This window comes from Sorex fumeus, unplaced genomic scaffold, assembly GCF_029834395.1.
Source record: "Sorex fumeus unplaced genomic scaffold, SorFum_2.1 ptg000017l, whole genome shotgun sequence".
NCBI classification, from domain to species: domain Eukaryota; kingdom Metazoa; phylum Chordata; class Mammalia; order Eulipotyphla; family Soricidae; genus Sorex; species Sorex fumeus.
The window spans coordinates 2875543-2901779 of record NW_026606074.1 but is presented as its reverse complement, the minus strand read 5'-3'; the positions used below and the strand labels follow the sequence as shown (position 1 = coordinate 2901779).

The 26237-nt window shown below is 61.6% G+C and overlaps 1 protein-coding gene across 1 annotated transcript in view; it reads left to right on the top strand.

Annotated features, from left to right (window-relative positions):
* The first annotated feature begins 3247 nt into the window (after positions 1–3247).
* The window catches only part of ERGIC1 (endoplasmic reticulum-golgi intermediate compartment 1), a 38708-nt gene continuing 15718 nt past the window's right edge, over positions 3248–26237 (top strand). The window contains exons 1-3 of the mRNA XM_056112366.1: positions 3248–3360; positions 24489–24550; positions 24841–24913. Coding sequence (XP_055968341.1) covers positions 3341–3360; positions 24489–24550; positions 24841–24913 — 155 coding nt within the window. The 5' untranslated portion in view covers positions 3248–3340. The remainder of the gene's footprint in view (positions 3361–24488; positions 24551–24840; positions 24914–26237) is intronic.

Genomic DNA, 26237 nt, shown 5'->3' with positions numbered 1-26237 from the left:
CCCCATCCCATGAGGCCCAAAATGTCTCATCACTGCAGGGCCTGATGGTTTTTTATCTCTGTTTGTTTTGGGGCTACCACCGGCTGTGCGCTGGGCTTACTCCTGGCTCTGCACACAGGGATTGGAGGTAGAGGACTCTCGAAGGTGCTGGGGGTTGAAGCCAGGTGGGCCACATTCAAGGCAAGTGCCCTGCTCGCTGTACTATCTCTCCGACCAACCCCTCACTAAATCTTTAAATTGCACATATGTGTTGTATGCTCTTTCTTTCTTTCTTTCTTTCTTTTTTTTTTTGCTCTTTGGGTCACACCCAGCAATGCACAGGGGTTACTCCTGGCTTTGCACTTAGGAATTACTCCTGGCGGTGCTCAGGGGACCCTATGGGATGCTGGGAATTGAACCCGGGTCGGCCACATGCAAGGCAAACGCCCTACCTGCTATGCTATCACTCCAGCCTCTGTATTCTTTTTCTTGTGAATATTTGTGAATATTTGTGTATATATGTATATAATGTTAAAATTTAGTCCAACGGGTTTTTTATTTTTTGATTTTTGGGCCACACCGGAGGTACTTAGGACTGATGCAAGGCAAGCTCCTTGCCCAGTGTACTGTGCTCTGGCCCCAAGATTTGTATATTTTTAAAATATTCTTTCATTTTTTTTTAAATAATGATGGAAGCATTACAGTATATTAAGGGGGGGGAAGGGAAGAAATGAAGGAAAGCTTTTTTTCTGAAATGAGTTCAGGGAAATAGGAACTGAAAGAAGAGCGTTGGGCTTCCCCTAATTGTAGCAGTGATGGGAGATGACATTGGGATTCTGATGTCAAATACTCAAAGAGAATGAGTTTCAGCCATAATACAGAGGGAGGGGAAGAGTTCCTTTAAAGCGCCAGCCTCGTGGTCCCTCTGTGTAGGAAATCTGCCCAGTTTCAAGAGTGGGCAGAGGGTTTTGAGGTACTTTTGAACCTCTGGGTGTCACCCAGGAGTCTGACATAGAGGCATAGAGGTCAGCCTGCTCTGAAATCTTGGCACACATCCCCTTTCAAAACGCTTCAACCAACAGTGGGAGAAGGAAAGAAAATACCGCCGAGTTCAGAGAAAGCGCTGATGGAGGAGGTGGTTTGAGAAAATGTGGACCAGCACAATAGCCACATCTCTGGGTAGCACAGTTGCCACGTGGGTAAATCGGTTGATTGACCGGAACTTGGGGCACATGGAGCAGTGCTCAGGGGGCCATGTGTGGTGCTGGGCTGTATGCGAGATCAGCAGTAGCTTCTGTACTATTTCTGTGGGCCCTTGTCAATTAAATTCATGAAATTTTTGGTTTGTTTACTTTGGGGTCACAGCCTGCAGTGCTCAGCTCTTGTTTTTCCGTCACACCCTGGGTGTGAGTTCAGGGATCACTCCCGGTGGGCTTGGGGGACCAAATGGCATGGTGGAGGTCAGATCCAGGCTGGGCACGTGCAAGGCAAGCCCCTTCCCTGCTGTACAATCTTTTCGGAAGTCTGCCTCGTCCTTCTCGTCCTGCTCTTTCTTCACCTTGTTGTCCCGTCATCATTGAAACCTCTCTAGACTGAGAAATGGTCATGCTTGTGGGGTCACCAAGGATATACTTAAGTCTAGAACGCGTGATTCATGGCTCTGCCCCAGGGATGTTCCACCAGGATCAGAACAAGGGGACTTTTATTTATTTGCTTTCTGTTTTGGAGGCCATTTGTTTTGGCATCCCCCATGGTCCCCCGAGCACTGCCAGGAATGATTCCTGCACACAGAGCCAAGAGTAAGCCCTGAGCACCACCGGGTGTGGCCCCAAACAAAAATAAAACAAAAATTGCGTATGACTGTCCTGTCCCTATCTCATCTGATTTTGAGGGGGGATTGGACTGGGCCCCAGTGTTACCCCCAGGATGAGGATTCGGGGACCACCATTGGTTGGAGGATCACTGTCTGTGCCTTCAGAGACCCACCACCGGGCTGGAGACAGATGGAGACAGGAGGCAGTTGCCCTGTGAGGGGCTGACCGGGTTTCCCAGGCCCTGAGCCCACGGTGTCCTTCGGCTCTTGGCTGACCTGCAGGCCCCGTTAGCAAAGAATTGCTGGGTTTTCTGAGCACTGCTTGGGAGCACCTACAAAAGGACAAACATCTGTCATAGGCTGGTTCCCATTCCTTGGCTCCTGCTCCCTTTCCAGTTCAGACAGAGAATTCTTCGCATGGCAAATGCCAGGCCTTTCTTGAATGAATGAATGAATGAATGGGAATGGAGTAGGTCCCAGGGAGAGAGCTGTTTCTGTTTTTTTTTTATGCAAATTTTATACATTTTATTTTTATTTATTTATTTATTTTATTAGTGAAACATCATGAGGTACAGCTGTAGACTTACAAATTTTTGTGCTTGGGTTTCAGTTATACAATGATCAAGTACCCATCCCTCCACCAGCGCCCATTTCCCACCACCACGGGTCCCAGTATCCCTCCCCCGGGGCAAACAAAAATAAAACAAAAATTGCATATGACTATTGTGTCCTGAACACCCTCTGTCTCATCTGATTTTGCCTCTGTGGCAGGGCATTCCCTTTTGTTCGAGAGAGCTGTTTCTGGATGGGTACCAGCAGTCTGGGTCACCACCCTTGCCCCCGCCTGGGCACTGTGGATGCCGAGACCCTCCCAGGAGGAACCGCCTGGTCCTGCTCGCTCGGGGGTTTCTGCGGCCGTTGGAGGGGGGCCGGTGGAGCAGCCCCTCCACGATTGTGGGTGACCTCTCCCCCTTCTAGTCCAGTAACTGGAAGGGGCACGCGGGAGCCCGTAAGTAAATTCCACCGGGGGAAGCTGGAAGCCGAGTTGGCCCCCGGGCGCTCGCCCGAGCTCGGGGTGATTACTGGCTGCCAGGCAGGGCGCCCGCCAAGCTGCCCGACTGTCACGCCCGGGGCGGGGAGATGCCCAGGCGTCCTCCACTCGGGGCGCCCTGGGAAGCAGGTGTCGGCTGCGCGGCCCTGCAGCGGGGGTGCCCCGGGCCCCCCGCCCGACCCAGCATCCCTCGACGTCTCCATCCTGCGCGCCAGGAGCACGGAGGCCTCGGAGAGACCGGGGACCCGCCTTAAGGGCAACGCGGCGGATGGTGGGGGGGCCCGGAAGGAACAAAGGCACGCAGGGGACCCCGGCCCGGGCCGCGGAGCCGCCGGGCCGCGCGGGCCCTTTAAGGGCGGCGGAAGGGGCGGGGCGGCGGCGCGGGCGTCACTTCCGGGCGGCGGGGGGCGCGGGCGCGGGAGGCGGGGGCCTGGGGCTGGGACCCACGCGGCGTGCGGCCCGCCCGGCCTGCAGCGCTCGCACCCCGCGGCGGCACCATGCCCTTTGACTTCAGGAGGTGAGTGGCCGCGCGGCCCTGCGGCTCCGCGGGACCCCCGACCCGCACACGCCGCCGGCCGGGGCGCCCCGGTGCAGCGGGGGCCTCGCGCCCCGGTGGGGGACTTGCCGCCCCCACCCCCCGGGGTCGCACCGCGGCTGACAGGTGCGCCCAGGGCCCGGGCCGGGCGCGCCGGACGAGCCCCTCGGGGCCCCGCGCGACTCTGCAGCCCCGAGCTGCCCGTGCAGGTGGGGGGGGGGTTCGCCGGCTGCACCCCCCCGCCCCGCCCCGGTCCAGCAGGGGCCCTGGCCATCCCGCCCCCGTGCCCGGCGTGCGGGCCTGGGGGCACCGCGGGAAGAGGAGGGGCGGGGCCGTGGCCGGGGACCCCTCGGGTCTGGCCCTGGTCTGCTGCAGCCGCCACAATGGGCCCTTTGTGGGGTCCCGTGGCCTCACGGGCCACGTTGTGCTGAAAAAAGGGGCCTCCTGCATGCCCGCCTGGGAAGGGGCCCAGGCCTCCCGGGGGTGCGGGCCCGAGGCGGCCCCAGTGTGGGTGTCCTGGGGAAGGAGGGAGGAGCATCTGCAGGCGGCCCCCTCTCCCAGCAGCCTGGTCTGTTGTAGAAGTTTCGGGTTCGGGTGCAGGCTCTGTCCACTGCCGCACTCAGCGTGGCCCACCTGGGACGCCCTTTTGGCATCTGTGCCACTGCCCGCACATGGGGTGACCTTAGTCCCACCTGTGGGGCTGAGTGCTCAAGGAGCCTCCCAGCCTCCAGCCCCTCAGCCTGGGGGGGGGGGGGGGATCTTAGTGCTCCAATGAGGGATGTGGGTGGGCGAGTGGCTGCTCTTGGGCATTTGCCTCGTGCACCACAGAGGGGGTCCTGGGGGCTCGCTGGCTGCTTTCTCTTTCCCATGTGCATGGCATCAGGGGAAAGGGTCAGCCCTCCCCCGCCCCCATCCTCCTCTTGCTCCCGTGGCAGGTGACCTTGGAGAGGGGGTAGGTGTCAGGCCTGGACAGGTCATTGGCCTCCCTTGGACCTGGTGGCGTCAGTTGACATGGTCCAGCCTGTGCAGGGCCCCTGTGCCAGCTTTCTGGCCCTCTGTGTGCAGCCCCCAGCTGCCCCTGGGTCTGACCAGGATTCTGCCGGGCCCATCTGCCCATCTTCCATGTGACCCTGGGGTGCAGATTTCTGGTGCCATCAAGTCTCTCTTTAGTTTATTCCCAGCCACACCTGCTGGTGCTCAGGGATCACACCTGGTGGTGCTTTGGGGACTCTAGGTGGCCGGGATTGAACCGGGGTCAGCGTAGAGCTCTGTGTCCGTCCCATCCACCAAGTCCCGTGTCCAGCTGCGCCTCCCTGCCGCCTCCGGCCCGTCCCAGCGTCTGGCTTGAGGAGGTTCAGTCACTGCTTGTGGTCAGGGCTTGTTCTCTGCAGCCCCTGGCCACACTCGGGAGGAAGAGTGTCGGCATGGGGTGGGGAGTCTTGCCTTGGATCTTGTGGGAACTGGTATAGAGTGGATGCATGCGTGTGTGTGTCGTACCCACGGCAGGAGTGGTGTCCAGGTGCTGAGGGCATAGGGAACCTTCCTTGGAAGCTGCCAGCAGGAGCGATGTGGGTCACTGGGCAAAAGGGCCTTTTGGCGGCCATGCCAGGGGGAAGCGTTTCCCTTCCCTGCAACCCTGAGAGCCTGCACCCTCCAGGAATCACTGTCCGCCTGCCCGTTCCGTGCAGCTTGGCAGAGCCCCTGCGGGTGGCACGTGCCCCCTTCCTTCCCTGACGTGCTGTCTGAGGTTGCTGGGGTGTGAGAGACAGACCCGGGCGTGCAGGGCGGGATCCCGGACCTGCCGGCCACCCGGTGTTTGCTCTGTTCTCCATGAATTCTTTCATTAGTACCTGGCGTGACCTTACGACCCGGATCTGTGGGTGGTGGCCGGGCCTGGCCCAGTTCCGGCTGGCACGGCCCAGTGGCACCTGCCGCCTCCCGCAGAGCCGGGGGCTAGGTGATGGGGGAAGGGCAGTTCCTGCTGGTCCACTCCACCACCCCACCGTGGGGAGAGGGGGAGCCAACTCTGACTGGGGAGGGGGCGGCCGCTCTGCCCCGGATGTCTGGCCTCACCTAGCCTCCGTTTCTTTGCGAGCTTCCTCGGGCAGGACGCCTTCGGGGATGGCGAGATGACCCTATGGGAGGGCCTGTGGGGTCCAGCCAGAATGGAAGTGCAGGATTAGGGGATGGACAGTGAGGCACGACCAGAGTCCTGAGCCCAGCAGGGACCCTGTGGGACCCTCAGGCTGCCCCGGGGGCTTTGCCAAGGTGACTGGTTTGCCGCCCCCCTGGTTTCTGCCTTCAGGGGCGCTCATTGCTCTAAGGATCTGGTCCCAGCCTCGCAGCTCGTCCCTTACTCCGCACCACGCTAAACCAGCCACGACAGGGCGCCTCCCCCCAGATGGGCTGAGGGAAATACACGACAGAGGGTGAGGTGCTTGCCGTGCGCGCCGCCCACCTGGGTTCCATGCCTGGCACTGTTTGGTCCCCCGATACTGCCGGGAGTGATCCCTGAGCACCATCAGGTGTGACCCCAATCTCTCCCCATCTTATCCCCCCAGAACAATCAGGGCTAAAGGAGAATGAGGATTACACTAGAGACAAGTCTGTGAGACCCCTCGGCTCCCCTGAGCGTTTCCTGGCTGAGCCCCCTCCCCAGCTGGGCCGCGGGAGAGCAGGCTGAGGAGGCCTGGCGTCCAGGGGCCCAGGAGGACCCGCTCTTCCCCAGCTGAGCAATTGGATCCTTCACTTCCTCTTGCTAATCCACCCCCTTCCTGAAGTGCAAAGAAAAGCTGCCTCTGCATTTTTCTTTTTTTCTCCTTATGCCTCTGCATTTCTTTGCTTTTTTTCTGTTTTTGCCTTTGCTGGCCTCAGACTCCTGATTCCCAGATGGGCTTTGAGGACCCCTGAAGACCCGCATTCCCACCGGCATCTCCCCTCGCACCTGGTTCTCTCAGATGAGAAGGGGCCTTCTTCTTCCCCACCCAGCAATGCTTAGGGCTGACTCCTGGCTCTGCGCTGAGGAATTATTCCTGGCAGTGCTCAGGGAACCAGGGATCAAACCCAGGTTGTCGGCATGCAAGACAAAATGCCCTGTCTGTGTTTTCTTTCTTCCTTCCTTCCTTCCTTCCTTCCTTCCTTCCTTTCTTTCTTTCTTTCTCTTTTCTGTTTTGGGGTCACACCTGGCAATGGTTCAGGGGTCTGCACTCCGCACTCCTGGCAGTGCTCGGGGGACCCTGTGGGGTGCCGGGGACCCAACCCAGGTCAGCCCCGTGTAAGGCCAGCGCCCTCCCCACTGTACTGTTGCTCCAGCCCAGATAATGATTTCTCAAGCCCCTCTTATCTTGTTGGCAGAGCTTGAAAGCCCCTGCTTGACCCCACACAGAGTAAGTCCTTCCTGAGAGTCTCTGGATTCCCGACCCTTGTCCCTGGTAGTGGGGATTCTACTCCAGCGACTGGGGCTTCCCGCCCTCCTGCCTGTCGTCTAGGTCAGTCCCACCCCTCTCTGCTGCTCCTCTGAGTTGATCTGGGAGTTGACTGCTGGGGTGGGGAGGGTGTTCGTGGGGAAAGTGGGGTGTCTAGGGTCAACTTAGCCACCTCTTCGTCAGTGAACTTCCACCCTGACTGGCCTGTTAGTGCCCCAAATAATGCTTCACTGCAGATACCCCATGGTTAGGCTGGGGGCTGGGGTCTTCTGGTGGGGTGTGGGAACCGAATGGATGCTGGGACCCGAACCAGGGCTGGCCATGTGCAAGGCAAGCTCTTGAACCCTGAGCTCTTTGGCCCCAGTTTATTTGTCTTTAGGCCGCATCTACTTCTGTGCTTGGTCGCTCCTGGCAGTGCTTGGGGGTGGGTGGTGGGTGGGTCATACCAGCCCCAGTATACAAAGCCTGCAGCCAGCCCCAGCCTCCAACATTGTTTGTCCTCATAGCTTTGATGGATTCCGCCTTCTTCTGCTCCCACTTTTGCTTTCCTGATGTCCCACCCTCCCCAAGTTAGAACAGTACCCAAGACCCCACCCCCCACCCACCATGGGAACTAACTGGGATCCCTCAGCAACAGGGCTGAAAGGAACCAGGGCTGCCATTATCGGGTGAGTTTGTGGCTCAAGGAAGCAGGAAGCAGGTTGTGCTCATCCTTCTATCAGTTACTTCCCATCCACCCACCCACCCACTCACCCATCCCCGACTCCATCCACCTACCCACATGTGCAGCTACTCACCCATCCCCCAATTCCCATCCATCCATCCGTCCATCCACCCACTTACCCACCCCCAACCCCCAACTCCCATGCATGCATGCGTCCATCTGTCCATCCATCTACCAACTCCATCTGTCCACCCATTCGTCTTTCCACCTTCGGTTCGTCCACCATCGATTCATTGTCTGTCCCTCCCTACTCCATTGATCCACCCATCCATTCATGCTCCCTCCCTCCCTCCCTCCCTCCCTCCCTCCATCCATCCCTCCATCCATCCATGCACCCATCCCTTCAGTTTCCCAGGGCCTCTGGGTGGCAGGGAAGGCGAGGGTGAGCGGTAGTGACTGTGCGGGGGCTTCTCTGCCTTGGCTGTCGGTTCTGGGAAGGAAAGGGGACATGGATGGGGTGACTGAGTTTGGGGGAGCAGCTGATGGATTCACTTGACCCATGAATCCCCCAAAACTGGCAGACGGCCTGCAGTCTGATCTGGGCCCCCAGAAGCCCTCCATATGCCTTTCATACCTGGGCCTTCCTTGTCCTTTGGACTCCCCTGGCTCAGGTCAGTTGGGTGGTTGGGGTCTTTCAGGGACACCCCCCCCTCCCTCTGCATGGCTATGGGGATGCTCTTGGGCTGCTGGACTGGGGGTGGGGTTGTGTGTGCCCAGGGGTGCTCTGCAGAGTGATAACTGAGGCTGCTATTAGAACCCATCTGTGGGTGGGGCCTGGGGGACCCTGTTCCCTACTCACACTCTCCCCGCAACAGCTTGGAACCCCCCCATGCAGGTCCTCTGCAGCCCCCGCCTCATCCTGGCTGCTGCCCCTGTGTGGGCAGTGCTCAGTGCCCACATCTTGGGGGGAGGGGGCTGGGAAGGAGGGGCCGCTGACACCCCTGCCTGACTTGGGAAGGGTCCTTCCCACTGTCGAGGACTTGAGTCCTGAGAGGTCGAGCGTCTGGCACTGGGGCAGTCAGCCAGTTCAGCGGCTGCCCGAGACCCCTGGAGCCCAGAACTTTCCAACCCCCGCACCCCACATCTCCACTTTGATTTTTGTTTCAGCCCTGCTGGATGGGACCCCTCACTCCTGCGGAAGCTGGGGGATCCTGCCCGGGGCCCAGCAGCGGTGACTTCCTCCTGCCACCCCTTCCCCGGCCCCGCAGGGGAAACTGGGTCACTTTCTCTGCCAGGTGCTTTGTCAGAGCTGAACAAAGGCCGGGAAGGGCTCCCCAGCTGCCTCACACCTGCCCCACCCGCACCCCTGCCTCACTGTTGGCGTCACCCCCACTGGGGGCTGCGCCTGCCCCTCACCCCCCTCCGACTGCAGCCACCTGGGCTGTGGCCCTGCGGGGGAGGGGCGCTGGGCAGAGCCGGGGGTCCCCCAGGAGTCCAGATGCAAATCCCGAGCATCTGGTCATTTCTCTGTTCTGTTTTGCTGTTGGAGCCCCACCCAGCTGTGCTCAGGGCTTGCTTCTGGCTCGGGCTCAGGAATCACTCCCGGTAGACTTGGGGGACCAGGTGGGATGCTGGGGATCGAACCCAGGTTGGCTGCGTGCAAGGCAAGTGCGCTCCCTGCTGTACTATCCACCAGTGGCTTTTGGGGGGATTTGCCCCCGACTCGGTGCTCGGGGGCCACTCCCAGTGGTGCTGGAGGGACCATATGTGGCACCACATGCCAGGCAAGCGTCTTCAGCTGCCCCCACCCCCACCACCCAGCTGACTCCAGGGCCTGTCTCGTCATCTCTGAAGTGCCCCAGGATGCTGGGCAGTGCCTTGTGTCTGCAGACCCCTGGGGACTTGCTCTCCTGGGGTGGTGGGGGCTGTGGGGCCAGCCTGCCCACCGCCCCCTGCGCCCACAGCCCTGGGGCTGAGCCTGCCTGGTACGTCCAGATCTGCAGTGTGGAGCTGCATGCCATGGACATGCCCCCCCCCCCTCCGCCCCCCGCATGTGTCCACTCTTAGGGCTCTGGCAGGAGGCGCTGTGGAGGCTGGGCCAGGGACTGGAGCTGCCGGCCGCCCGGTGGCCTTAGGGTGTGTGGGGCTGGCTGGAGGCCAGGGGTCTAGGCCCCCCGCTCAGGGCCTGTGTGAGTGCGTCCCCTTTCTTGCGGGCCAGCAGGGCACGTGCCTTGGGGCCGTGGGGGGAGCTGGCCGTCTGGACTCTCTGCCAAGGCCCCTTTGATTCACATTTTCCATATGGACTTGGTGTTTTGAAAATGCTGACCTCCCGTTAATCCCATGTCCCTCGTTAAACTGTAAGTCACATCCTCTCGGGAGGGAAGGACAGCACACAGGCCTGCCTGTCCAGTGCCACTGGGGGTCCTGTCTGAGAAAGGCTGAGCCAGCCAGCTAGGGTGGGTGGGTGGGTGGGTGGTCTCAGACTGGCCTCCCTCCACAGCAGGGCAGCGCATGAGTGCGTGGAGGGGGGCTTCTTGGAGGAGGAAGGCCATGCTGGGGGGCAGGGGCAGGGCATAGGGAGACAGTGGGAACCAGGACGGCCCTGTGGGGGGGGGGGGGCGGGAATGTGTCTGCTGCGGGGGGCAGTGTGGACCCCATAGTGTTTCCCACTGGGGGATTGCCCCTGAAGGCCCCTCGCAGCACCGGCACAGGTGGGCAATTGCAAGGCTCTTGTTTTATTTACTTTTTTGGGGAGGTGAGACCTGCCCGGCAGTGCTCAGGGCTTACTCCTGGCTCTGTGCTTGGTGACTCTGGGTCCCCTGTGGGATGCCAAGGGTCAAACCCCGGTCAGTCTTGCCCACGGCATGCGCTCTGCCTGCTGGACTCTTTTGGGCCCCGCAAAGCTCTGGGTGTCTGAGAAGTGGGCCAGCGGGGAGGGCCGCGTCCGCCTGGCCCAGCAGGGGTATCAGGCGGGCAGGAGAACTGTCCCCAGACTGGGGGCGCACCTGCCTGCCCCAGCCGGGACCCTTCCGGCCCACCCTGCTCCATCCCGACCCGGCCTCTGAGCCCCGATTCAGGGAGCCCCATTGGCTTCAGTCTGTCTGTCTCTATGTCCGTCTTGGGCAAACACTGTTCACCTAGAAGCCGTGAGCCGCTGTCCACCCCTCCCCCCACCCCTGTTCCACCTTCTTCTACCTTCTTCCACCTTCCGGACTCTGGACCGCCCACGGTGTCCCCACTCCCAAGCAGGGGTCCCACACAAAGCGCGAGAGGGGAGTCTTCTGCCCCCACCCCCTTTACCCTCTCCTCATATTGCCCCCTGCCCCACCCCGTCCCTCCCCCGTGACCCCCGCTGGTGCTGCAGGGGCCCTGGGTGCCAGGGGCCAAACCCTATAGCACTCAGCCCTTTTGTTTGTTTTCATTCTGGAGGCTACACCCAGGGGTGCTCAGAACCTGCCCCTGGTTTGGTGTTAGGTAGGGGGGGGCGCAATCCTAGTAGGGGATTCTGGGTGCATGTGAGGGTTCAAATCTGGGCCCCCCACATGCGGTGCCCCTGCTGTCCCAGCTCCGCTCTCCCCCTCCCCCGCCCAGACAGGGAGCAGCCCAGGCCTGGTGGGTGCTCACTGTGGGGGGGGCCGTGCTTCCCCGTGGGCCCCCACACCCCCAGTCTCTCTTTGGGGCCTTGGGGTCGAGGTGGGGCCGTTCCCTGTAAGTGCCAGTCGCCTTACGGCTGCATTTTTCTCCACTGATTTTTCCTGTTTTGATGAAACTCGGCCCTTTGGCTGCGCAGGTTCCCAAGAGGGGACTCTCGGGCCCAGCCGGGCCAGACTGGCTGGTCATTCAGGAACCGTGTCCCCGGCTGCATTCCAGCAGGGCTTAGCCTTCCGCCTGGTGGGAATGGGCCTGGCCTGCCTCCCCCCACCCCCTTCTCCGGCCTCCTTATCGCTGAGAAGGTCTCGTTCCCGCCTCCCATCAGCCTGCTTCCCCGGCTCCCCTGCTTGCTTCCAGACTGGGGGTACGCGTGTGGGTTGGTTGGAGTCCGGCCTGCCCGTCTGGGCCCCCCACTGCCTGGCCCCTCCAGGCTGCTCACTGCGGATACCTACTGGGGGGGCTCTTGAGGGCCAGAGGGGAGGAAGTCGGCAGGCCTGGCCGGAAGCAGTGTTTGCTGCCCGCGAGGCGTGCCTGCTCGCTCCAGCATGAGCCCCAGGGCCGAGGCTGACCCCGGGTCTGCTCCTCGCATGGCCCCAGACTGCTGTCTGCAGGGGCCCATTCTAGGTGGCTGCAGCCCTCCCCGCCCAGATGTGTTTCTGGTTCAGGGTCGAGCTCGCGCCTTGCTTCTGTGGGAGTGCCATCCCTTCCCTCTCCGCCTCCTTGCGGGGCCCAGCCGGTCCCACTGTCTGTGATCGCCCCCAGGACCCCAGGGTCACAGCACAGGCTCTTCGGGGCCCCTGGGATCGAGTCAGGGCTGGGGAGTTTGTCCCTGGTCTTCTGTTCTGCTGTCTCTTGCCTCTGACCTCTCGTCTTCAGCATCTCGTTCCTCCCCTGCCCCGGGGGTGTCCCGCATCCTTAGAAGCTTTGCTCTCACCCTCCCACACGCCTGGGTGCGTTCATTCCTGCTTCATTTTGGCCGGCGGGCAGCCGTTCTGCGGGGTCAGGCTGCCGCCCACCTGCGAGACGCCCGGGGCATGTGGGGCTGGAGGCCGGGGCCAGAATCTGCACCCAGGGGTGGCCCAGAGCCACGCGGCTGCCCGGGGTGCCTGCTGTTGTCTGGGCGTGGGCCCACACCCCACCGGCTTGGGATGGGGAGCGTGTGTGTCGCCCTTTGAGCGTCTTCCCGGGTCCTCTGATGGTGGGTCTGGTCATGTGATGTTAGAGCTTCCCGTGTACGGGAAACTGAGGCCCAGAGAGGCAACCCAGCTCCAGGGTCCCCCCGGCTGCCCCTGCTGTGCGCAGCCTGCGGACTCCCAGGAGAGAGGAAGGGCAATGCAGCCCCGGGCTTGGGGGCTTGGGGGCAGCCTGGTGTTCATGGGCACCCGTGAGGAAGCGGCTGGGAGGGGGGCCGGGGACGCTGCACATCCGTCTGACCGTCCGGAGCAGGAATGTTCTCAGGAGGAGGAAGTGCAGGCTGGAAGCCGCGCCCGCCTTTGTGCTTGCAAAACGGCCCCTGCGCCCCACAGCGCTTGGAGCTGTGCTCCCAGCCCGGGCCCAGGCAGCCCGTGGGGACAAAGGCTGGCGAGGGCAGTCGGAGGCCAGGCCAGCCTTGGCCGGACTCCCCCCACTGCAGGGGTCACTCAGGGTGAACCTCGGCCCACCCGTCACTGTAAGCCCTGCCAGCAGAGCCGCTGTCCCCTGCCTGGTGGTCTGTCCTCCCCTCCTCGCTGGCCAGGTCGCCCCTTACAGCCTCCTGGCTGCCGCCGTGCCCTCACCATTCAGATTGTCCAGCGCACACCCCCTCACCTTCCTGGACACTCAGGGGGCTCCTCCATCCCCCCATGCCGATGACATCAGTTCCTCAGTCTGTGGGCATTGACTGGCCGTCCTCTCCTATCTCCCCACACTCTCCATGGTGCCCACAGGGGTGGACACTGAATGTCAGTTTTCCCCTCCTTGAGATGGAGTTTGGTTCCTGGGGGAAATGTGTGTGTCACGGTACCGGGGACGTCCTGGGCTAGAGATGGGCACGGAGAGGCCAGCTTTGCCCACCAGCTCTGGAGGGGTTTTGTTTGTTTTGGGGCCGTGCCCAGCAGGGCTCAGGGCTTCCTCCTGCCTCTGCTCTCAAGAGTCATTCCTGGCAGTGCTGGGAGGCCCTGTGAGGTGTGCGGGATGGAACCCGGGTCCACCAAGTCCCGAGCGCAGAGCTAGGAGTGAGCCCTGAGCCCTGCTGGCTGTGGGCCAAAACCAAAAACCCGAAGAAAAGAACAGTTTGAGGGAGAGGGTCGAAAGGTAAGGCGCCTCCTCAGTGTGCAGCTTCAGCCTAGAAAGCTTGGTGCGAATTCTGACACCGCGTAGGGGGTAGCCCAGCCCAGCACTGCACTGCTGAGTGAGTGGTCCCTGGGCACGGAGCCGGACTGTAACCCCTGAGTACTGCTGGGTATTATCCAAAACAAGTCACATAAAACAATAACCTTGAACAGGTGAACTTTAAAAAATCAGAAGTATTGTCCGTGTGACATGGAAAGCCAGCGCTGGGTCCCCGGGCCCTGGCCCGTTCGGTCAGTGCTGGGAGAAGGCGGTTTTTCTGGGGTCATTTTCTCCGCTGGTCTTGGGGCCACATGCAGAGGCTCCCAGGTCATCACATGGGCCCGGGGATGGGGACCCAGGGTGGCAGGGTGGACGCTCCACTCCCTAGCCAAGGAGGAGGTTGGGCCCGACCCTGGCCCTTTGGTTAAGAGTGAGATTCTGGGCCGCAAGAGGACACCTGGCAGGTCGCCAGCCCGGGGTCCCCCGTCCCCCAGTTAGTGAGCGGGGCGCAGAGGTCTCTTTGGGGTGCACACCTGCTGGTGCTCGGGGCTGTCTTTCCCCCTCTGTCCTCAGGGATGGATCCTGGTGGTGCTTGGGTGGACCTGGGCCCCTCCACACAGAGGCAGAGCCCACCCCAGCCTCCCAACTGCCGCTTCCGCCCCAGATTGCGAACTTTTCAGGGCAACCGAGTAGCTCTCCCAGGTTGCAGGTTTGGAATGAGGACGCGCCTGTATCCATTCCTCCTAACCCCCTGTGGGACTGGGGAACAGAGGAGCAAAGTGTTACTTCAGTTGATTCATTGTGGCAGGCTTGGGAGCAGTGTGTATTGCTGCAGGCCTGGTTGTAACAAACTTCAGTGTAGCCACTGGGTTAGGCTAGGTTCGGTGGGGTCCTTAAGGGGGCAGGGCGCTCCCCGCAGGTGGCATCTGAGGGACTTAGCTGTTACAATCTTAAAGGTGGACGCCCTAGGCCCCAGAGATAGTATGTGGGGTAGGAGCCCCTGAGCATCAGGGGGAGTGGCCCCAAACCAAAAGTGGAGGTGACTGTGATCCGTAGGAAGTGTGGGCTGGTAGGAGGGCAGCCGGAAGAGAGAAAATCTCTCCCGTGTGCTCTAGTTGGCAGCTATCTGAAACAGCTCTGAGCAAGAGCTGGCTTGGGGGGGGTGGACCCCCCCCAGGGCCACTCCCAGAAAAAGCCTTTTGGTTGTTTTGGGGGGGGCCACCCAACTGTACTGGGGGTTCCTCCTGGATCATTCCTGGCTCTGCTCCGGGCACCTGTGGGATGCCGGGATGCAAACATGGACTGGCAGCCTGCACAGCAGATGTCTTACCCACCGAGCTGTCCTTCTGCTCCCAACACCAGGAATCTCTCGTCCCGGCTGTGGGGCTGACGGGTTGTTGGGGACTTTAGTCTGGTGTGCTCGGGCCAGTTCTGGGTTCTGGGGGACTGAGCCGTGCCAGGGAGGCAGCTGAAGACCACAGTGAGTGCATGGCTCAGCGCCTCCGTAGATGCTGCCCACTCCTTTCCCTTTGCTTCTTCTTTTGTTTTGGGCCACACGAGTGGTGCTCAGGGCTTACTCCTGTCTCTGCACTCGGGCATCACACCTGGAGGGGTACGGTGCTGGGGGTGGAGCCCAGGTCAGCTGTGTGCAAGGCGACTGCCCTCCCCTGCCCTCCCCTGCCTTCCCGCTGTTCTGTAGCTCCAGGCCCTTGTTTTTTAATTAGTTTTTAGGCCTCAACGCCTGGCATTGCTCAGGGCTTATGCCTGACTCTGTTCAGGGGTCAGTCCTGGGGGGGCTCGGGGGACCATACGGGGTGCTGGAGATTAAACCTGGGTTGGCGATGTGCTTGGCAAATTTAACTACGGGACTATCTTTCTGCCCCTAGTAGTTGAATTAAAAAAAAAAAAGGCGGGGAACATGGGCCAGAGCAATAGTCCAGCAGTTAGGGCTTTGGCTTGCACGCGGACTTACCTGCATTTGATCCCCAGCACCCTGTATGGCCCTCTGAGCCCCACCAGGAATGATTCCTGAGCACGGAACCAGGAGTAACCCCTGAGCATTGCTGGATCTGCCCCCAAGAAACCTAAGGGGAAAAAAAAAAACCCAAGCCCAGAACACAGTAAGACAAGCAGGCCAGGTGCCTTTGCTCAGTGGCTGGAGACCCCCGCCCTGCAGTCATGTGGTCAGGTGTGGCTCTGCGGGGTTGGCTCTCGGCTGGGCTTCCTGGGGGCTCATCTTTTCCAGCGGTTCTTCCAGGAGTCTGTCAGGTATGGGCAGGAATCCAGCCCGGAGTGTGTGCCTGGGAGCTGGCTGCACATCGGGGACTGGAGGGGCCAGCTCCAGCTCCTGGAGTGGGGAGCAGGCAGACTGAAGACCCCTCCGTGTGGGGCCGAGAGAGTGGAGGTGAGGGGCTGGTGATTCCTACTCCGGGGCGCCTGGCCCCGCCGCCTGCCAGGGCATTGCGACATCCCGGCCTGGGCTGAATCCACGTCCTCTGGAAAACTCCATTTTGCTCAGCTGCCAAGTCAGACTGGGGCCTGTGTCGCCGGCCCTGCTGCCGGCCCCCGCCATGACTCATGCCTAGTGGGAGGGCACGGAGGAGGGGGCGAGGGGCCAGCTCCGGGCCAGGCCCCTCGCGGGGACAGCGTGTGGACCCGGGCGGCGTCCGCAGAGGGCCTGGTGGGGCCGGGCTGCCCTCGCTGTGGGGAAACGGCGCTGTGCTGGCACACCGGGTACCGTGAATCACTGTGAGACGCCCAGGCTCACGGCTGGCTTGGGGCCAGCTCCGCTCGGCTCCGGACGCTTCACCTGTGGGGCCCGGGGAGGAGGGGGCACGGAAAGTGCCCTGCGGGGGAGATGCAGTGAGTTCCTGGGCATTGCAGTCAGGCGTCCTCAGCTTCCTGGGACTCCGTTTTCTGCCAGTGACGTGGGTCTGCCAAGTTTTGCCATCGCATGCCCCCTCCCCGCCCCCTTCCCGGCATCCCTCCCCAGTTGGGCACCTCGGCTTCCACCCCCCACCCTGGCAGTCAGGTGGCACCTGGGATCAGCCCCTGAGACAAACCTTCCGGCTGGGGGAACTTCAGGGCTCTGTGCCCGTTACCCATCTTTGCAGTTCTGGTGTCTGTTCTGATACCAGAAATATAGTGTGTGTGTATGTGTGTGTCTGTGTGTGTGTGTGTGTGTGTCTGTCTGTGTGTGTGTCTGTGTGTGTCTGTGTGTGTCCCTGTGTCAGTCCATGTGCCTGACCACACCCGGCGGTGCTCAGGACTGACTCCTGGCTCTGTTCAGGTATCACTTCTGATGGGGCTCAGGGACCATATGGGGTGTGGGGACTGGGCTCTGGCGCGAACTTCCCCCCGGGCCATCTCTCGGCCCCCAGAGGCTCAGTGCAGAGTTCTCACCTCCACCTGCTCTTCTCTTTTCTTTCTCCTCCCTGGGTTCCTTTGTTTTCATTTCTTTTTTTTTTTTTGTGAAGTGTTGGTGGGGAGGAAAGGAACCTAGTTTTTGTCACTTGGCTGGTTTTGAGTGTCCGAGGAGAGGGCGAGTCTTGGGCCCTCTCCTGGACACCAGGCCCGTCCCCGGCTGCCCCTCAGTCTTGAATCCCAGCCCAGGGGCCACATCCAGTGGTTCTGAGCCTGGCGGCGAGGTGAGCCCGGGGCCGCTGGGGGGAGGGCGTGCGGTCCTGGGCTCAAACTCGGGCCTTGCCTATGCCCGGCGCGTGCTCTGCTCCTCCAGCTCTCCCAGTCCCTCTCTCCATCCTCGCCTCTGCCCTCAGCTTCGACCCGGGGACTTGAGCAGCCTTGAGCTCGGCCTTCACCCCTGAGGGTGCCTGTGTGTCGTCTTGCAGGAGCTGGTGTCAGGCGCCCTCAGATGGAATCTGTTAGATGGTCGGGGATCACTCGGGCTTTCCCAGCGTGGCTGCTCCTCCCCCAGCCTTTGTCCCCATCTCTTCCTAAATGACGGACACCCACGGTCACCCACAACTTCTGCTTTAATCTTTCGAAAAAAAATTTTTTTTTAAAGTTTTTTGGCCACACCCGGCGATGCTCAAGGCTGACTCCTGGCTCTTTGCTCAGGGATCACCTCTGCTGGTGCTTGTGGACCCTGTGGGGTGCCGGGGTTTGGCCCCAGGTGGGCCGTGTGCCAGGTGGGTGCCCACTGTAGCATTGCTCTGGCCCTTCCTTTAAAATCTCGGTGGCAGGGGGCTGGAGTGATAGCACAGCGGGTAGGGCGTTTGCCTTGCACGCGGCCGACCCAGGTTCGATTCCCAGCATCCCATTTGGTCTCCTGAGCACCGCCAGGAGTAATTCCTGAGTGCAGAGCCAGGAGTAACCCCTGAACATCACCGGGTGTCACCCAAAAAGCAAATAAATGAATAAATATATAAATAAAAAATAAAATCTCCGTGGCAGGCGAGTCCTGGCGGGAGGCCAGGGAGTTTGAAAATCCAAACCCCAGAATAGCTCCTGCTCTGGGTGTCCAAATGCCGCCTGTATTTTTATCCTGTGACGGTGGCTTTTAAAGGCCTGCTGCCGTCTGGCTGTCTAAGAATCTGGGGGCGCTGTTTACAGCCCGTGCCCTGGGGCTTGTCAGGTCCCGCCTCCGCGCCCCATGATGGGGACAGCCAGCGAGGCCCAGCTGGGCAGTTCAGCATCTTTCTCTTTCATGTGAGACCGTGGGCCCCGTGGGGCCCAGGATGGGGTGAGGGTGCTGTGGTCCCACTGACCAGGATAACTAGGATGACTCAGCTGCATCCAGACCCCGAGACTCCAAAAACAAAACTCAAATGAAAACATGTGTGGCTGCTGGTTTTCTGTTCTTCTTCTTTTTTTTTTTTTTGGTGACCCCCGGTGGTGCTAGGGTTCGACTCCGGCAGTGCTTGGGGAGAGCCGTCTCCCCAGCTCCCACACCTGGCTTCTGGCTCAGAATTCCTGCTTGTTCCGGCTTCCCACACCGTTTGCTGGTGCCGTGCCCTGCCCTGCCCTCAGTGCTGGGCCCTGGGCCTCAGCGGACCTCAGCATCTGCCCGCTTGACCAGCATCCCTGGGGGTCGTGTGGCCCACATCTTGATCACACTGCCACCTTGGTCCTCACTGTGGATGGGTGAGCTGTTCGGGCCCCTCCTATCATGGGGGTGACTGCCAGTGCCATGCACAGAGCAGAGGAAGGGCAGCGGCTGAGTGAACAGGCCTCCAAGAACGGGAGGGAGGTAGGGGGCCAGGTAGATGGTGGCAAGAATGTTCCAGCTCCGTGCTGGGGACCTTCTGAGATGCTGGGGATGGAGCCTGGAGCCTGGAGCGTGCAAGGCAGGCGCCCTCCCCTATGCGCTGTGGCTCCGCCTTCCTCTTTGGCTTTTTGTTTATTTATTATTTGTTTATTTTTGGGTCATACCCGGTGATGCTCAGGGGTTCCTCCTGGCTCTGCACTCAGGAATCACTCCTGGCGGTGCTTGGGGGACCCTATGGGATGCCGGAGATCGAACCCAGGTTGGCCATGTGCAGGACAAACGCTATCGCTCCGGCCCCCTCTGTGACTTTTAAAGCACCTTTGCACTCTGCCGGGGCTCTTGATGTCTCGGAGGAGTTTCCGTCAGGGCTGTTGTTAACTTCTCCCAGCAGCTTTGTTGAAGTACAATGGACAGAGCAGACAGGCAGGCATGTGGACACTGTTGGTGACATGTGCCACTCACTTCTGTAGACGGCCCGGAACCTGTCACAGTCTTTTCCTGTCGCCTGCCCGAGCTGGCGGGCGCCTGTCCCTGCCCTGGCTTCCCTTTCCTCCCCTCTGCCACCTTTTCGAGCTCCTCGTGCCACTGTGGTTGGTGACTGGTGGGTGTCTGTTGCCGAGTCACAGGCCACTATGTGACTCTGCCGTGGTGCGTCCTGTTGGCCTGTTGGGGACTCTGCGGGCTCTTGAGTGGCTGTGGTTACGTCTGAGCTCACGGCTGACCCCCACGTCTCTGTAAGGGAATCTGCTTTTCGTTTCTCTTGGGCACATGCCCATGGTGGGTGTAAGCGTTTTGTTCCGTGTGTGTGTGTGGGGGGGGGGGGCTGTACCTGCTGGCGCCCAAGAACCCTTGGGTCCCTGGGAGTCCGGGGCTCAAACCTAGTCACCCGCTCTAGCCTGTTGCGCTGTCTCCTTGGCCTGGGGCCTGCTTGACCCTTTTGCTTTGGCGTTGGGGGCCACGCCTGGTGGTGATCAGGTTCTGTTCATGGCTCTGCTCTGGGGTTCCTCCTGGAGGGGCTTGGGGGACCCTGTGCGGTGCTGGGGGCCTAACCTGCTGCCCACCGTGTGCGTGGCAGCCCCTCCCCGCTGTGCTCTTTCTCGGCCCGTCTGTCAGACCTTAGAAGGCAGCCCAGGCTCTCTGTCGAGGCCACGCCGTGTCATATCCAATTGCTTTCCATCCTCACCCGCACTCGGTGTGGTCCGTCTCCAGAACATTCTCCGTTTTCTTGGTCTGGAGTCGTGGCCCCTCTTACCGCATTTTCCCAGGGGGCACGAACGCTCACGTGGTTGCCACCCTCCACGCCCCCTACGTCAGCTCAGTTCTATAAACAAAACCTCCCGTTCCGATGACTTTGACTGTTACTATGTTTGGACTATAAATGTATTTTTATAACCACCCCCAAACCCACTCTCCCCCCTCCCCGGTCAGCACACGCGCCCGGCCGAACAGCATGAGACCGCGAGACTGGCTGCCTTGGCTCCTTTGTTGCTGTGGCTCTTCATTTCCCCCTAACCCCCCGCCACCTCCAGACTGTAGCTCTGGCCATCCATTGTTGTGGCCATTTCACCCCCACTTAACTGCCCACTATCGGGTGGGAGATTTGGGGACAGGGCCCAGGCTGTGTCCCAGCAGCCTGCGGGGTGTGGCACCTTCTTGCGGCACGAGGGGGTCTCTTGCCTGTGCTGGCTGCCTCGTCCGCAGAGCGCTGGGTGGGTGGGGGCAGCTGCCCAAGAAGGGGCTTCCAGGGCTCAGCTGGCGACTTTGCTCCCACTCCATGGTGGCTACCCAGGTGGGCAGGGAAGGCGGGACTTCAGGGCCCTGTAGCTCAAGCCCCTGACACGGGCACTGAGATGTGGGGAGAGCCACAGAGGGTATGAAGAACCCCCTTAGCCCTCTCCGGCGGGCCAGATAAGACTGGAAGTTGAAGGGCCACCACTGGGAACCCCCCACCACACACACACACACACACACACACACACACACACACACACACACACACCATCTTTGGTTCTTTGGGCTGAAGATTATGTCCCAGTGAACCTGACTTCTCTGGCACTGGGACCCAGCGGGCAGTGTGCCCAGGCCGAAGTGCCAGTCGACAGCCCTGCTGGCTATTTTAGGGAGCAGTGACCTACGTCTTCCAGTGACCTGTCCCTTGGTGGGCTCTGGTTCCATTCGCCCTGGAAACAGTGGCGTGGCAGGGCCCCTGCCCGCCCACAGAGGCCTTCTGCTACGAAAAGCGACGAGCTGAGGAGTCCATTCGCCAGGACTGGGCACGCGGCCCGGCCTCCGGGCGTTCATTTGGAGGAGGTTCTTGCCGCCATCCCTGATTGGGTGGGCGCAGAGTGAATTTCGGTCACGGAGGTCCTCTGTTCTCGTTTGGCCAGACCTTTTTCTTTTATTCTGGGATGGGGCGAGCGCTTGCACCCCAGCCCTGTGGGCCTCCTCAGGGGTTTTCTCACTGGGGGTGTGTGTAGTGTGACGTGTGGACAGGGCAACTTGGGTTTCCCTTGGGAGCCCCGGGCCCTCTCACCCCGACGTGTTCAGCCCCCTCCTGCCCTCAGGCACGGGGCCCAAAGGGTAGGGCAGGGCAGGGCCGCTCCCTCAAGGTTCCCGATGCCTGCGGGCAGCTGTCATGGTCACGGCCACTCTTGGCCCTGGCGTTGCAGCCGAAGGGCTGGGGAGAGAGGTCCAGCGAGCTTCCTGCGGGAGTGCGGTCAGCTGCCTGCAGACGGTGCATCTCGGTCACCAGTGGGCACAAGGGGTTTTTGTTCTTTTAGCCACCCCTTCGACCCCTGCCCTGGCTCTTCCGGGCACTGGTGGGTGTCGGGAGGCCTCGCAGATCCTCATGGACCTGTCCGGCCGTGAGTGCTTCCTCTTCCGGCCTGCACCTCTGCCCAGGGCTTCTGCTTTCTGTCTGTGGAGTGGCACGCCGGACCCGGGGATGTCTGAGAAGCTTCAAGGCCGGACGGGGGTGCATAGCTGTGCCAGCCATGCCCCTGGACCAGTGCCCGCTGAGCTCAGGCTGCCTTCAGTCCCCTTGGTGCCCCCTGCCTTAAGCTCTTTGAAAAGGGAGTGACCTTAAACAGCCCAGAAGAGGGGTCTCGGCATCCCCACTTCCTCTCCCATCCGTTCCCCAGGTCTTGCCCCTGCGGCCCCTGAAGCTGCGCCGTAGCCCTGGAGGTCGAACCCCACTTGGTTTCTGCCCCCCCCGCCAGTGCTCGGGTCTGACTCTGCACCCAAGGTTCCCCCTCTGTCGTCCCTGCCAGATGTGCTGCGCTCTCTCTGACGGCCCAGCCGCTCTTTAACTGGTCCACCCGCCAGGGCCCGGCACGTCCATTCCAGTGTCCTCTAGGCCCCTGCTCGGGCCCTTGGGTTCATGAGTGTGGGAACTTTCCTGGCTTGGCCCTGAAACGGGTCCAGTCCTGAGACACAGGTTGGCGGAGGCCGAGGGCCCATGGCCACCCCATGTACCATATCTCCGTGTCACCTATCGGCCCTGTTTGTTCAAAGCTGACTCATGTGGGCCAGAGGGGATGGTCACTTCCTGGCCCATCCCGGCCTCCTGGGGCCCCTGCCACACATGGCTGTGGTCAGCCTGACCTGTCCCGCCTGCCCTCCCAGCTGGGAGTCGTGGTTGCTCTTGGAGAAGCTGTGCTTTGTGCTACCCTCTTGGGGACCCCCCAGGCATTCCTGAGGGGCTGGGTTTTCGCTGCTGCCTGGGGCGGGGGCGATGGGGTGTCCACCTGACCCCTCACTCTGGGGGCGGCCCCGGTCCCTTGGGAAAAGCCAATCACTGCTGAGTTCTGGGGACTTGGACGGGCCCCTGGTGTCCTGCAGCGCTGCGAGTCGTAGCCTCGGTGACTTGGATGAAGTCCCACATGACTTCGTCTTCTTCCCGTCCCCAGGAGGGTGGTGTCCCTGCCCCCAGGCCAGCAGAAACCCGTGCCAGGCTTGGCGCACCCTCGTGGCATGGCCCCATGTCATAGCCCAGAGCCTCCTCGTCCAGGTCCTACCTCCCTGCTTAGCCCGTTTCACCCATCAACCCCCCACCCCCATCCCCCAGACCCCCTGCCCCCTCCAGCTGCGTGGACCCCCCTGGCACACGTAACGTCGGCCGGTGTTTATGAAGTTTTTGAAGTGTGCTCTTCAGACTGAACTGCTTGTGCCCCCCCCCCCCCCCCCATGTAAGGATTGTAAGTGAACTTCCCCCCTTCAGGATTTTTTTTTAATTGGGGTGAGGGGCCGCTGCCAGCCATATCCAGCTAACTGGGTCTGATGTTTCTCTTCTTGGTCCCCCAAGTGGCTGGTGGGCCAGAAGGTCCAGCGCTCAGCCCACCTCATGATGTTCCCAGTGCTGGTCAGTGCCGGGGTCATATTCCTGGGGTCATCCAGGGTCACGTCCAGTCCAGTGCTGTTCCATGGCAGGGTGGGTGCTGGGCCCCACCTTAAGGCCTCACACGAGCACCTCCCAGGCCCTTTTGCTGTCATCTTATATTAGAGCGGCCCACCCACGGGACTCCCCCATCTCTCCTCCTCTCTGGCCCTGTTCCCATACTGCCTCCTCCAGAAAGCCCCCCAGGCTTCCCTAAGGCACGTCAGGGCCTCTGGTAGACGGAGTACCTCTTTCGGTTCCATTCTGGGGCTCTGCTGCCAAGTGACCGGTGCCTGGGGCCGGTCTCCACAGCCTCTCCCAGACCCCAGTGTCCCAGGTTTCTGAGCACCTGGTCCCCACTGCGTCTGACTGTCTATACCAGAAATAAGCGGTGCTAGCAAAGGCTCATTTCCAGCGGCCGTTCAGCAGCATGCCGGACTCTGGCTCTTTGCCCCTGCGGGAGCGTTTGGTCGGGCTCCTGGCCGCCCTTATTTAACAGACAGGGAAACTGAGGCAGGCCAACACAGGGCAGAGGTAGAAAGGGCAGGACTGAACAGGGAAGACTGACTGCGTGGCTTGGGTACCGCGTCCCAAGGGAGCTGAGCAGGCCTGACAGTGGCACCTTGGACCTGGCGGACTGCCTGCAGGCGGTGTCAGCCAGCACCCTGGGGGCTCGGGAGAGAGAGTGGGGTGGGGTGGCAGGTCTGATGCAAGAATCCTGAGTCAAGGCCTGTTTCTCAGTCCCCCGAGGGCAACCGCGGGCCACCTCCTCCAGCCAGTTCTGCTGGGGGCGGGGACTGGCCTCTTGGAGAAGCCCCTCACTCTGCATTTCTCTTGCTCCTGCTCGAGGCGGCAGGGGCCGTGTGTGTCCACCGAGGGGACCTCTCAGGGCTCAGCCCAGGTCCCGCTTGGGAAGGAAGCTGGTGGCAGGGCGAGGGAGGAGGTGGAAAGAGGGCCCAAGAGGAGGAGGGGAGGTTTGCTCTTCTTGGACGCCCCTGATGTCAGCAAACCCGAGACCCTGGCTGGCCCCTCTGATCAGCCCAGGCTCGCTCCAGACGGGCAGGCCCAGCGCACCCGTGGGGGCCGGGATGTAGAAGTGGACAGAGCTCTTGTGTTTGCCCCAGAGCCCCCGCAGCCATTGTCGCACTTTGTGTTTAAGCAGAGAAAGCTTCGTCAACTGCTGGGCCCCAGGCCAAGGGGAAAGAGGTTTTGTCTGAAGTCCAGAAGGTGCTGCGTGAGTGAAGTGCAGTGACGAGCCTTCACCAGGGGTCCTGGCCCTGCTGGCCCTGCGGCTGGCGGGAGGGCGGAGACCACACAGGGTCTCCGGGTGGGAGCTGCTGGGAGAAAGTTGGGGGGCTCACGCAGAGCTTTGCAGAAGCGGGTTCCTGGGAGAAGAGTGCGTGGCCGCCTCCTGACCCCTCTGCATGCACTCACCCCTGTCCCCTTGGCTCTCTGCAGGTTTGACATCTATAGGAAAGTGCCCAAGGACCTCACCCAGCCAACGTACAGCGGGGCCATCAGTGAGTGACCACATCCCGTGTGTGTGTGTGTGTGTGTGTGTGTGTGTGTGTGCGCATGCCGATGTACAGTGGGACAGTGGGGTCAGCAGTGAGTTACCATGTCGTGTGTGTGTGTGTGTTTCTGTGTTTCCGTGTCCGTGTGTGTGCGCGCGCGTGTGTGCAGACACACAGCGGGGCCATTGGTGTGTGTGTGGCCCCATTTGACTACACTCTGTGCAGCCAAGTGGGGGCCAATGATGCGTCCACCAGCCCAGCTGTGTCCGCCCCCCTGACCGCCCCTCTCTCTCCAGTTTCCGTCTGCTGCTGCCTCTTCATCCTCTTCCTCTTCCTCTCGGAGCTCACCGGCTTCATAACGACAGAAGTGTAAGTGACCCCCCACCCCCCGTCTGGGGGTGTTCTCTGGCTTCCTGGGACCCTCGATAGGGAGGGGCTGGGAGAGAGCTCTGCTGGGCCTCATCACGCCCCGGAGCCGGGCCAGGAGCCTCAGCCACCAAAGCAGAGAGCACGGCTCTCGCTGGCCGCCCCTGCTCCAGGCGGGCTTGGAGGGACAGCGAGGGGTCCCGAAAGGGAGGGGATCCTGGTCCCGTGCTGCTTGTGGTGGCCCTGGACCTCATTTTTAGCCCCAGTGTCCTCTGGGACCAGCGGGAAGAATACTGGGCGAGGTACCCCCATGCGGCCCCCCTCTGTCTGCTCCGCCTGTGGCTGGATCTGTGGGTCTGGGAGAAGCAACACTCGTGGTGGGGGAGGGGCGGGGGGGCCCGGCTGTCCCCCACCAACCCGGCCTCGCCTTGCACTGGTCGGAGAAGCTCAGGGTGGGGGAGCGGAGTGGCTTGTTGCCGTTGGGGTCACCCTGTCCTGGAGCCTGCGACTGAGTGAGGGGCCCTGTCCCCTGCACACCCCCTGCATGCCGGTCCTGACAGAGCAAGGGGCCTGCCCCCTCCACGCTGGCCCCCAGGAATGTTCATCCAGAGGGGGTGCAGCTGAGATGGGGGACAACCTGTCCCCTCAGTTGGGAGGCCTGGCAGGAGCCACGGCCCCAGGACAGGAGCGGGGATGTGTATATAGCAGAGAGCTCTGTGTGTGTGTGTGTGTGTGTGTGTGTGTGTGTGTGTGTGTGTGTGTGTGTGAGAGAGAGAGCCCTGAGAAGGGAGGGAAGGTGACCATTGCCCCAGCTCCACCCGTGCCCCCCAGGTCCCCCGTCATGGGGTAAAGCCTTCCTCAGTCAGCTGAGCCCCAGGTGAGGCGGGGTGCTGGGGCCAGGCCCCCACAGCAGGTCCTGGCATCATGGGAGCTTGTGACTTGAGTGGGCCACACCCTCCCCTTGTTCTGTTGACCCAGGGCTGCCTCCGCCCCTCCGTGTAATGTGCGTGGTCCTGCAGGGCCCAGACACACGCAACCATGATCCAGGATGGTTCAGGCAGCCAGGCACGCACACCGCACACACACAGCCGGGTGACTTGTGCCTGGGCTCCTGTGTGCGCGGTGAGGGGCCGGGTGTGGCGCCCCTCTTGGGGGTGGTTGGGCCTGCCTGGTGTAGTGACCGCAGCGGGCCTGTGCCCCCACCCCTCCTGTCCCTCCCAAGGAAATGAGGTCACTGTGGGCTGGAGCCGCTTGGCTCCCTGAGTACTGGCCCACGGTGCCATGACCTCACACTAGCCGGGCCCTGCCCGCTGGCGGGGAGGGGGCC